This window comes from Macaca nemestrina, chromosome X (genome assembly GCF_043159975.1).
Source record: "Macaca nemestrina isolate mMacNem1 chromosome X, mMacNem.hap1, whole genome shotgun sequence".
NCBI classification, from domain to species: domain Eukaryota; kingdom Metazoa; phylum Chordata; class Mammalia; order Primates; family Cercopithecidae; genus Macaca; species Macaca nemestrina.
Window position 1 is genome coordinate 158245484 of NC_092145.1, and position 13149 is coordinate 158258632.

At 45.2% G+C, this 13149-nt stretch overlaps 1 protein-coding gene across 11 annotated transcripts in view; it reads right to left on the reverse strand.

Moving 5' to 3' along the window:
* LOC139360885 (glyceraldehyde-3-phosphate dehydrogenase, testis-specific-like) overlaps nt 1–13149 on the reverse strand; it is a 69474-nt gene that overhangs the window by 25927 nt on the left and 30398 nt on the right. For 3 of the 11 annotated variants that reach the window (XR_011618428.1, XR_011618433.1, XM_071089247.1), the window contains one exon: nt 12369–12717. The exons of the other annotated variants lie outside the window; for them this stretch is intronic. Coding sequence is in view for 1 of the 3 variants with exons in the window: in XM_071089247.1 (XP_070945348.1) it covers nt 12710–12717 (8 nt within the window). In the remaining 2 variants the exon portion in view is untranslated. Of the gene's footprint in view, nt 1–12368; nt 12718–13149 lie in introns of those variants that run through there. 11 annotated transcript variants of the gene reach the window in all.

The window sequence follows — 13149 nt, forward strand, 5'->3', positions numbered from 1 at the left end:
AATAAGCATACAAGTTCATGTTTGCCCATATCTGAGCAGAAACAATAGACCTTGTTGGATCATTTAAAATTTTGCTAAGATTTCTGCATGATTTTTTAGCCGTGTAGTATTTTTTTTTTCTTGGTTAGCAAGTTTTCGTTGGTTTTGGTTTTTAGCATTTTGAATTTATCAGCCTACTGCCTTCTGACTTCCAAAGTTTCCGAAGGGAAGTCTGATGATAATCTTCTCTAGGACTCCTCAGATGGGATCAGTCGCTTCTGTCTTGTGGTTTTCGACAGTTGAATCACACTGTGCTTCGGGGTGGGTCTCTGCCTTCATCCTGCCTGAAGTTCGCTGACTTTCTTGGATGTTTATGTTAAATAGTGACACTGACAGGTCTAAGAATGTCCCCTGTACCGTGGTGAGTGAAATGGAGGAGCACACCCACGAGAGTTCTCAGATCTTCCAACCACCCAACACATGTGGGTTGTGTTCCATTTTCTCTTCCTACAACCATGTTCCTTCCTAACGAAAATGACTGCGTCACCGCCCAATGTAATCACATATCTGAATCTGGTCACACACCCTATGCTTGGCACCGGTCACATCTACTTTGCCCCCAGCCTTTGGGGTCCCTACTCTTGAGGTCCTGAACATTCACAGAGAACAGATCTCATTCGGTGCAGGAGAGGGGCAGAAAGGATTTGCAAGATGAAGTAGGCCAAGTCTTGTAACACCTGTTGTAGGTAGAAGTAATAATGGGCCCCAAAGATATCCATGTCTTGATTCCCAGAACCTGCGCATATATTGCCTTCCATAGCAAGGGAAATGAAGGTTGCGGATGGAATGAAGGTTGCTGATCAGCTGAGCTTGAGATGAGAAGACATTACTGGATTACCCAGGTAGGACCAATGTTATCACGTGGGTCTTTATCATTGAAAAAGGGAAGCAAGAGGGTCAGAGTTAGAGATAGATTAGGAGATGCTACACTGCTGGCTTTGAAGATGGAGGAAGCAGCCACATAACAAGACGGGCAGGCAGCCTCTAGAAGCTGGAAATGTCAAGCAAACCCTTTCTCTCCTAGAGCCTCCAGAAGAGAGCCAGCCCTGCTGACACCTTGATGGGAGCCCCAGGAAGCTAATTTCAGACTTCTTACTTCCAGAACTGAAAGCAAAGAAATGTGCATTGTTTTAAGCTGCAAAGTCTGTGACGCTTTGTCCTAGAAGCAAGAGGAAGCTGAGCTAACCCCCTTAAGCAGCTGAAGGAAATCAAGTCAACAGCAACTGAAGTCATTAGAGTGACTCAGATTCCCATGGGGGATGTTTTTCCTTGCTCTTGGTTTTGCTCAAGACCTAGGATCTGATTTTGGTTGGTGCAAAAGCCACCAAAGTTACCAAGATTAGGGGGAATGGAATTCAGGGCTGAGGGGGGATGTACGAAGCCCAGAGCAGGAGCCGAAGAGCCAATAGATATTGATTTAAACCACGGCACATTCTTAGCAACGGGGGATGTGCCTGCAACTGATGATCAGATGGTGTGTGTTTTCCATGTCTTTTTCAACATCTTACAGGCAAAATGACAATAGTGCATAAGGGTGACCGCACAGCAAAACTATTCTTCTAGAATCACCTTGCACCATAGCAGCAGCTGCAGGGATTGTGTACCACGATGCATCCCTGTGGTCAGGAAAGGCTCCCAGGATGAATGGGAGCTGAACGAGGTGGTAAATGATGGTGTAGGCACTGGGGAGAAGTACAGGGTAGGCATTCCAGGTGACAGGAAGGAAATAAGGAAGTCAAGCAGTGTGATGGTGAGAATAAGCACAGGTTCACCCATGTGTGTGGACCTCTGCTTCTTCACACCCAGGTCACCCAGCTTTGAACACGACAGAAGGTCCAGGAACCCAGCCAGTCCTGGAGGTGCACAGATGAGCAAACCATGGCCACTCACTCACTTTCATGTTGCTTAGTGTCTAACGAGGAAAGCAGACATTTAAACAAAACTGCCCACAGGACATAAAAGTAGTGCTGTGGTCAGAGCAGCAGTAAGAAGGTGAGACTTGTAGATCCTTACAATGTGGTCAGCTTGGGTCAGGCAGGGACACAGATGTGAACTTTTTTTTTGAGACACAGTCTTGCTCCGTCACCTAGGATGGAGTTCAGTGGCGCGATCTCTGCTCACTGCAACCTCTGCCTCCTGGGTTTAAGCGATTCTCCTGCCTCAGCCTCCCAAGTAGCTGGGATCACAGGCATATGCCACTACAACCGGATAAATTTTTTTGTACTTTTAGTAGAGCCGGGGTTTCACCGTGTTAGGCAGGATGGTCTCGATCCCCTGACCTCGTGATCTGCCCGCGTTGGCCTCCCAAAGTGCTGGGAATACAGGAGTAAGCCACAGCGCCCAGCCACAGATGTGAACTTTTAAGGGGAAGTGACAGTGGAGCTGACAACTGAAGAATGAAGACAGCACAAGATACAGGCAGAAGGGAGTTTTGTGTAGCAAGTGTGGTACGTGCAAAGGACCTGTGGTCAATGGAACTGACGATCCCATGGGGCTCAGTGAGGAGGGAAAGAGTTCAGGTATAGCGTGGCATGGAGGGGAACACAGTGAGGCCACAGTCAGTCCTCAACCTTGAAAATGGCCCTTTGATTGTCCTCAGGGGCTAGCCTTGCTTGCCATGTTCATTGTGCCTAGCACCCTCTGCTTGCTCCCAGAGAGCTCTCTCTTGCCTCCCAGCTCTGCGTCTCTCAGATTCTGGCTCTGATCCCACACTGCTGTTGCTTCCACTCATGTACCCGTTGCTAACGGCATCGTTTCTTGGAGTAATTCATTGCAAAGTTCATATTCCACTATAAACGCAGTCTGTGCTCAGTACAGTCAACAGGGTGGCCCAAAATAGTTCAATTAAAGAAAAAAAAAAATCAAATTTTACCTTGAAAAGAAGCCAGTGATATGGCTTGGGTCCACCTCCCTGAGGTTCTCTGTTAGTGTAAGTTGCTTTTAGGCCTGGTCCTGCTGCATATACAAGGTGTGTCTTTCTTTTTTTTTTCCACCCCCATTTTTTGAGATGGAGTCTCGCTGTCAGCCAGTCTGGAGTGCAGTGGCGTGAGCTCGGCTCACTGCAACTTCCGCCTCCCGAGTTTAAGCGATTCTCATGCCTCAGCCTCCCAAGTAGCTATGATTACAGGCGTGTGCCACCACACCCGGCTAGTTTTGTTTTTGTTTTTTGTTTTGAATGCTGAGCCTCAGTTTATTGCCCGGGCTGGAGGGCAGTGGCGTGACCTTGGCTCACTGCAACCTCCACCTTCTGGGTTCAAGCAATTCTCCTGCCTCAGCCTCCCAAGTAACTGGGATTACAGGCGCCTGCCACCATGCCCAGCTAATTTTTGTATTTTTGGTAGAGATGGGGTTTTGCCATGTTGGTCAGGCTGTTCTCCAACTCCTGACCTCCGCTAGTCTCGAACTCCTGACCTCAGGTGATCCACCCGCCTCACCTTCCCAAAGTGCTGGTATTACAGGCAGGAGCCACTGCACCCAGCCTATCTTTCTATGTAGACGGTGCCCTCTCCTGGTGGGAGGCTCTCAGTGCCTGGCTCCAAATTCATGACGCTAGAGGTGGAGAGGTCCCCAGCTGCCCCCCTTACTTCTCCCAAGCTGGAGCCCTAGCGAATCACCAACTTCCTGTGACCACCTGTTCTAGCTACTTGGTTCACTTTGACCCAGCCCCTCAGGGGTGACACCCTCCCTCATCAGGCTCCCAGATCCCATCAAGTGTTGAAACTCTATGTGGCAGGTACAATCCTGGTCCCCAGAGATGCCCATATCCTAATTCTTAGAACGTATGACCTTTTAGGACAAAGAGGAATGTGCAGAAAGGATTCAGGTATGGTTCTTAAGATGGGGACATTGTTTGAATGATCCATGTAATCACAGTGGGGTCCCAGGGCTTTTATAAGAGAGAGGAAGTGAGATATTTAACCACAGAAAAACGGGATGTGAGGATGGAAGCAGAGATCAGAGACATGTGCTTTGAAGATAGGGTAACGGCTAATGAGCCAAGGATGGCAGGTGACTTCTAAAAACTAGAGAAAGCAAGGAATGAATTCTCTCCTAGAGATTCTGGAGAGACCGCAAGCCTCCCAACACCTTGATTTTAAAATAGTGAAATCCATTTCAGACTCCAGACCTACAGAAATGTAAGAAAATAAACATGTGTTGTTTTCAGTGTTGGCAGTTCGTTACCACAGCAACAAGAAAGTAATGCACGCACTTCCCCAATTCATCCTTCTTCAACTGCCCACTCAGGAATAAGGCTCCGTCTCTTCTAAATGGCATCTGTCTGCAGTGTATGAGGAGTGTAAATACAGGGGCCATGATTTTTTTTATTTTTCTTGTTTTTTATTTTGTTTTTTTAGAGATGGGGTGTCACTATGTTGCCCAGGCTGGCCTTGAATTCCTGGTCTCAAGCAATCCTCCTGCCTTAACCTCCCAAAGTGCTAGGATTACAGGCATGAGCAACTGTGCTCGACCTGTATCTTTTTTTTTTTTTTTTTTTTTGAGACAGAGTATCACTCTGTTGCCCAGGCTGGAGTGCAATGCTGCGATCTCAGCTCACTGCAACTTCCGCCTCCTGGGTTCAAGCAATTTTCCTGCTTCAGCCTCCCAAGTAGCTGGGATTACAGGTGCCCACCAGCCTGCCCAGCCAATTTTTGTATTTTTGGTAGAGACGGAATTTCACCATGTTGCCCAGGCTGATCTCAAACCCCTGGTCTCAGGTGATCCTCCTCTCTCACCCTCTTGAGTAGCTGGGGTTAGTGACATAAGCCACTGCATCTGGCCTTTGAATCCTCTTGAGAATTAAGTCAATGGTCTGTTTCCGCAATTCTACTCACTTATTTCCCCACAGCCCTTCTCCTCCTCTTTCCCTTTTTCCACCTCCCACATGCTTCGCCCCTCACATGCCCTTCCTATGAGTCTCAGCATCCATGCATCCTTGCACCAAAGCGCGAGTGTCATGGGGTCAGTCTTGGATGGAAAAGGAGCTCCCTTCTACACTTTCCTGAGGTCCTGGAGCTGATGTTACTGGCGTCCCATCCTCCCTTTCAATCACCTTCACCTTCTGCCATCCCTCCCATGAAGGTCAGCCCCACTTCAGGCTATCCTCGACCTCCTTTACCACTTCTGTGCACCCCTCCAGCCCTGTGCTCATTGCTTCTCATGCTCTATACCTGCAATCTTTGACTGTTGCCCTTGAATTGCTGGTTTGCTCTTTCCTGTGATCTGAAAAAGCTAGAGAAGCACAGGGGTTTTCTTTCCTCCCTTTGCTGTGGCGTGAACCCCCACTCCCCTGCCACGCAGGCCTGGAGGGTCTGCCTAAGTAAACCATTTGCATGATTGTATGCCAGAGTTGCATACTGTCATGAGTCATAAAAAGATACGTGGGGCCAGGCGCGGTGGCTCACGCCTGTAATCCCAGCACTTTGCGAGGCTGCAGCAGGCACATCACGAGGTCAGGAGTTCGGGACCAGCCTGACCAACATGGCAAAACCCCATCTCTACTAAAAATACAAAAATTAGTGTGGTGGTGGATGCCTGTAATCCCAGCTACTCGGGAGGCTGAGGCAGGAGAATTGCTTGAACCCAGGAGGCGGAGGTTGCAGTGAGCCAAGATCATGCCATTGCAGTCCAGCTTGGGTGACAACAGCAAGGCTCCACTCAAAAAAAAAAAAAAAAAAAAATGTGTATCATGTCCTTGCCCTCAAAATGTAGAAATAGGATCTTATTTAGAAATAGGATCCTTGCAGATGGGTCCTAAATCCAATTACTAGTGTATTTGTAAGGAGAGAGAGATTTGGAGACACAGAGGAGGAAGCCAAGTAGTGACGGAGGCAGGGACTACAGTGATGTGGCCACAAGTCCAGGGACACCTGGGGCCCCCAGGAGGTGAGAGAGGCAAGAAGAATCCTCCACTAGAGCCTCCAGGAGGAGCGCAGCCCTGCTCACACCTAGATCTCAGACTTCTGGTCTTTGGAATGGTGACGTCAATTTCCTTTGTCTTAAGTCACCGAGTGAGTGGTGATCAGCTGTGGTAATGTGATAGATTCTCATCTCAGAAGGCATCAGAGTGGCCCCATCTGGGTCAAAGTATCCTGAGGTCTGTATGACATTTCTTCTAATCATACCCGTGAATGACCAGTGCGTGAAAAGTTTCCGTAGTTTGCCCTCCCTAAGATGGTAATTTCTTCCCTTGTGAAACTCTTCAGGGCATCTCATAGTGTGGTATCCGTTGTGGCATCTCCTCTTTCCTTAATTAATTAGGATGTTTGAGCCCAAAAATGTGATCATTAGTATTAAGTGTTCTTTGCTTTTTTGTTTCTTTTCTGAAATGGAGTCTTACTCTGTTGCCAGGCTGGAGCACAGTGGCACGATCTCGGCTCACTGCAACCTCCGCCTCCTGTGTTCAAGCGATTCTTCTGCCTCAACCTCCTGAGTAGCTGGAACTACAGGTGCCCGCCACCACACCCGGCTAATTTTTTGTATTTTTTTACTAGAGACAGGATTTCGCCATGTTGGCCAGGATGGTCTCGATCTCCTGACCTCAGGATCTGCCAGCCTTGGCCTCCCAAAGTGCTGGGATTACAGGCGTGAGCCACAGGGCCCAGCCGGCATTAGGATTTTTTAATAAATAAAACTGGAGAAGCATTACTGTAGCTACAGGATACTAAGAAAAAGTTCATTCTTGAGCTGAGGAAAAAAAAAAACCAACCAACCTAGCTGCACATGGTGGCTCACGCCTGTGATCCCAGCACTTTGGGAGGCTGAGGCAGGCGGATCACCTGAGGTCGGTGGTTCAAGACCAGCCTGGCCAACATGGTGAAGCCCTGTCTCTACAAAAATACAAAAATTAGGCATGATGGCAGGTGCCTGTAATCTCAGCTACTCAGGAGGCTGAGGCGGAAGAATCACTTGAACCTGGGAGGCAGAGGTTGCAGTGAGCCGAGATCGTGCCACTGCACTCCAGCTTGAGGGACAGAGAGAGACTCCATCTCAAAAACAAAACAAAACAAAACAAAATCCTGACATTAGAACAATTGTGTTGTCAAGTAAATTAGAGGATGCTGGGACAGTGACATTCCTTCCCTCTCTCCTGGACCCTGGCAGTAAAGCACTGGAGGGGTTCAGACGCATCTGAATCATAGGGCGTGTGACCCAGGGGCTGCTTTTTCACCCAAGGACATTTCCAACCTCACAATGGCACTCTGGTTAGAACTTCCTCAAGAAGAGACACGCGTAACACCAAGGAACGCGGCACAATTCAGCAGTCCTGAATACAGCAGCATGAATGGTGCCTTCTAAGAGCGTTCAGAGCAGCTAACAAGCAAGAGATGATGGCTGGGATTTCTCAATAAACCACTGCAGTATATTAGCCTTTGGACATCAATCAATATTTTTCAACATCTCCTAGTGAGAAACTTAGATAATGCCTGATAAGAACACACATGGCAGCATAGAATCAGTTCTTCCATTTGCTTCTTTTAGGCAGGGATGTTTTTTGCTCTTGGAACTGACCCGACCCCAGAGTTCTAGCAGAGCCCTCATTAAGTGGGGTGGGATGGAGAATTGTTAAGAAACACTAATGACCAAGGCATGTATTTTCACATTCATATTTGTTCTCTCTGGAGCTACCAGACACTCACTGCAACAAAACCCACCCAACTCTGTGGAAAGGAAGGGAAATGTATTAGCCACATGCCTGTGCCTGCAGGAATCTGGCTCTGTAGCTGCCTGAATTCCAAAGTAAAAGCTGCAGTTAGGACAGGAGCGGTGGCTCATGCCTGTAATCCCAGCACTTTGGGAGGCGGAGGCAGGTGGATCACCTGAGGTTGGGAGTTCGAGACCAGCCTGACCAACATGGAGAAACCCCATCTCTACTCAAAATACAAAATTAGCTGGGTGTGGTGGTACATGCCTGTAATCCCAACTATTCAGGAGGCTGAGGCAGGAGAATCGCTTGAACTCAGGAGGCGGGGGTTGCAGTGAGCCAAGATCACGCCATTGCACTCCAGCCTGGGCAACAAGAGCGAAACTCCATCTCACAAAAAAAAAAAAAAGAAAGAAAAAGAAAAAGAAAAAGAGCTGCAGTCACTCAGATCTTCTGTCCTTACTCAGTTGCATGTTTCTCCAAGTTATGTGGTTCCATAGATGTTGAGATGTTTGTGACATCCATGTCCCCTTCGATTTTGGTCCTCTGTTTCTGATAGGGACTGTATGGTTGACTCCAATGACCAATCATCAAATTTCCATTATGCCAAAGTTGCGTGTGCGTGTGTGTGTGCGTGTACAACCATGAGTATGTACATGTGTAGGTAGGTATTTGTGTGCATGTGCATATCTCTGTGTATGTGTGTTTGTGTATATGTGTTCGTGTATGTGTGTAGGTGTAAGTATGCATGTATATTTGGTATGTATGTACATGTGTATCTGTGTGTATGTGTATGTGTGTATGTATTTGTGTTCATGTGCATATGTGTATATCTTTGTGTTTCTGCATGTGTGTGTATAAGTGTAAGTATGAATGTATGTTTGGTATGTATGCATATGCATATCTGTGTGTACATGTGTATATCCGCAGGCTTGTGGATATCTGTGTGCATGCATGTGTATGTGTGTATATGTGTGTAGGCATATATCTGTGTATATGTTTGTATGTATACCTGTGTATGTATGTTTTATATGTGTATATCTGTGTATAGTTTATGTGCATAGGTATATGTGTGTATCTGCGTGTGTATGTCTGCATACATGTGCATAAGAATGTGTATCTGTGTATGTCTGTATATTTGTGCATGTATGTGTGTTCATATCTGCATATACATGTGCAGTATGTATTTGTAAGATGTGTATAACTGTGTGCATGCATGTGTATGTGTGATATATGTGTGTGTGACTGTGTACACACAAGGATTTAAAACTTACTGCAATAGAACCTTTGTGAATAACCACGAGAACACACAATTGTGCTTCCTATTGGTACAGGAGAGCAAGAGGAAGAACATTTTATAAAACTCTCTTTTGTTAGTTTTAATCGTATAATGGTAGGAAGAAGTACGGCATGAAGGATAGTTTTGTATATGCTGCAGGAATTTCTACCCATCCAGGAGAAAGCTGGGACCACATAAATCTCAAAGATAACCAAGGAAATATCTGACTCATATTTTAGACTCATATTTAGACATATTTTGGTCATATTCTGACCAAAGAAGAAAAACTTCAATTTTATAAGCTCTTCAATGTACCTCTAGTGTATATTAATGCTTTTTATGCTTATATGCCTGATAACAAAAACTATCATAAGAGACTGCAAAAATCTCACCCTTGCAAAAAAAATAATTCCACAAGGACATCTGCTCAACAACTGGCTGTCCAAACTCAGACTGCTGTCACCATGTTATTGATCTTTTTAGCCAAGGATAATCATTTCAAAATAATTATGGAATCCTCTTCATTATTTCCTTTAAAATCCTTTTTTCCCCTTTACCTCCCTGAATATGTACATATTTTAATATGGCACATCTATTCTCATGGCACTACTATACTCCCAAATAAACATCTCTTCTATTACAGAGTATATTAGTCAGTCCTTACACTGCTATAAAGACATACCTGAGACAGGGTAATTTATAAAGAAAAAGAGGTTTAATTGGCTCACAGTTCCACAGGTAGTACAGGAAGCGTGGCTGGGGCGGCCTCAGGAAACTTAAAATCAGGGCAGAAGGCAAAAGGGAAACAGGCACGTTTTACATGGCCAGAGCAGGAGCAGGACGGGGGTGGGGAAGTTGTTGCACACTTTTAAACAACCAGATTGGATGATAACTCACCCTCACCACAACAGCACCATGGGGAACAGTGGTAAACCAGTCAACGGAAACCACTCCCATAATGCAGTCACCTCCCACCAGGCCCCACCTCCAAACTGGGGATTCCAACTCAACCTAAGATTTGGTGGGGAACCAGATCCAAACCATCTCTTTGTGTTTACTTAGGTTGACCCCATACTCTGTATCTGTACCTGTTTCATCCAATTTTATTCTTTTTTATAAAACCAATGCAGTAAAGATGCAACTAAATGTGGACCCTGGGAACAAGGAGTCCAGAGGTCGCCCAAAGAGTTGCAAAGTGAATCCGGAAACCTGAATCTGAAGATGGGTGACTGAGAGCCTGATGCCAGCCTCCTCTTGGGTCCTGATTGAAATCTTACCTATTGAAATTTTGCTATTGGATTTTGCATGTAAGGGCCTCCATCAGAGGACAGACTGAGGCATATGGTTTGCCCAGTGAAATAAACAATTTCCAGAGCTTATGAATTGAAGGGTGGGATGAATACAATACATAGAGCACCGAAGCAAACACATCAGAGTCGAGGCAACTCCCCTGGGAGAAAAAACAGAAACCTTGAACTGAATAGTTCAGAACAGGTTGTCACAAACTGAGCATCTCGGGGACCTTTTACCCACAAGAGCTGTAATCTGGAAAGATCTTTGCCTGTTTACCATGATTTCTTTTTCCTGGGAGGTATAAATTCCCAGTGCCCTCCTCTATCTTACTGTGGACGGAATTAGCTCAGGTTTTCGATTTTTAAACAGGTACCACCAAAAACTGTCTTCTCAATGCTTCCCACGCTATTCCACATGGACTTTTGGCTTACAGTTTATTTTCATTTTACCCACTTTTTATCTGTCCTCTAATCTGTCAATCGCCTATTAATCAATCATCTCTCTCTAAAAATATCTTCTATCATTCATATATCTATATATCCATTTCTATCATTGATCTGTCTCTGTGTATATTTATCTATCCATGTATTCATCTATCTATCTACCTCCCCTGTCTACGTATCTATTTATGTACTGGCTTTATCTGTCTATCATGTATCTAGCCATTTATTCATTTACCTATCCACCCACCCTGTATATATATCTATATATCTATCAGGTCCAATCTATGTATCTATCTATGTATCTATCTAATCTCTATCTAATCATCTATCAATCAATCTTGTATCTAGCCATTTATTCATTTATCTATCCACCCACCCTGTATATATCAGGTCTAATCTATGTATCTATCTATGTATCTATGTAATATCTATCTATCAATCATCTATCTACCTATCATGAATCTATCTGTATCAATGTATTCGTCTGTCTGTCTACCTATCTTTATTAACTTACTGACCATGAGTAACTCGAACAAGATAAATTCACAAATTTTCTGGGAGGAAATTTCAGGTTGATTCCAGCAGGTAGCAAACATAAAAGCTGTCTTACACCAGGAAACGGTTAAAGACCCAAAGGAGGAAGAACTTTTTCATCCTTTCATAAAAGACCAACAAGTCTGATGGGAGAGCTGCAGCTGTGCCTTAAAATGCAAAGTGACTCAGAGAACAAGGTGCAGGTGAAAGAAAGAAGAAAGCTCGTAAGGTCAGAGGTGGGAGAACCAACAGAGCTCACTTAGACGGAAACTCTTTTTTTTGTTTTGTTTTTTGAAACGGAGTCTTGCTCTGTCACCCAGGCTGGGTGCAATGGTGTAATCTCAGCTCACTGCAACCTCCTGCCTCAGCCTACAGAGTAGCTGGCATTACAGGCTTCCGCCACCACACCTGGCTAATTTTTGCATTTTTAGTCGAGATGGGGGTTTCTCCATGTTGGCCAGGCTGGTCTCAAACTCCTGACCTCAAGTGATTGACTGCCTTAGCTTCCCAAAGTGCTGGGACTGCAGGCATGAGCCACTGTGTCCAGCCAGATGGAAACTTTTTTTTTTTTTTTTTTTTGAGATGGAGTTTTGCTCTTGTGGCCCAGGCTGGAGTGCAACAGCACAATCTCGGCTCACCACAACCTCCGCCTCCCAGGCTCAAGCAATTCTCCTGCCTCAACCTCCTGAGTAGCTGGGATTACAGGCATGTGCCACCACGCCCGGCTAATTTTGTACTTTGAGTAGAGATGGGGTTTCTCCATGTTGGTCAGGCTGGTCTTGAACTCCTAGCCTCAGGTGATCCACCCGCCTTGGCCTCCCAAAGTGCTGGGATTACAGGCATGAGTCACCGCGCCTGGCCAAAACTTTTCAATCATTTAAACGAGTGCCTCATCTCTAGCTCAATGTCCTCTGCACCTTTTCATCCTTGAAGGGTGACAGCCCAAATCCCACTCTAGGCTGATGGAATGACGAAGCTCCATGAAATGTCTGTTTTCAAGCTGTCCCTGAGTGAAATGACCTATTTCCTTGCTTTCTTCACTGGTAGGGATGACTGGCCCAGCCAAAACCCTCCTGTGCCCGCAAGCCAATGCTGAAAATGAATTTCACCATTTAGTTAAGATATTATTTTAGTCATTTAAAAATAAAATCTGGTCAATAGCCAGACATGCTAGCCAGAAGCAAGCTAAGGCAATGCTCCATCTCTGTTCCGTGTGTCTTGAAAGTGTGCCTTTTGAGAATAATGAAAATCTCCACAATATGTTCTTGGGCTAATGAGAAGTCAAGTGTTTATTTGTATTTTTAATATTAAAGAGAACATCTTTGCCCCTGGGAAAATATTTATGAGAAACATAACTAAATGGAGACTAAGCTTTCCTTTTCATTTCCCTTCTGCGTCACAGACTCTTCTGTTTCTTCAAAGCACTAATTAAATATTTAAAGCTGTTATCAGTGCAGAAGTGTTCCTCCGTAAAATGCTTCAATGAGCTGGAAAAAAGCGGAGGATAATTTGTTACCATCTACGTATTCATCACATAAGGACGTCAGGAGGTATTAGAGTCACTATCGATGTGTCTGACGACACAGCATTGGTAATATTAGAACACTTCCAGCTTTCAAGGTGTAAATTTTTCATCTCCTCCTTTCCACTTCCTTCCATTGGTATCCAGGCCCCTTGGAGAGGTGGCTGCAGGTCACTTTTATTATTATTATTTTTTATTTATTTTATTTTAATTTTATTTATATTTATTATTATTACTATTTTTTTTTTTTTTTGAGATGGAGTCTTGCTCTGTCGCCCAGGCTGGAGTGCAATGGTTCGATCTAGGCTCACTGCAACCTCTGCCTCCTGGGCTCAAGTGATTCTGCTGCCTCAGCCTCCTGAGTAGCTGGGACTATAGGCGTGTGCCACCATGCCTG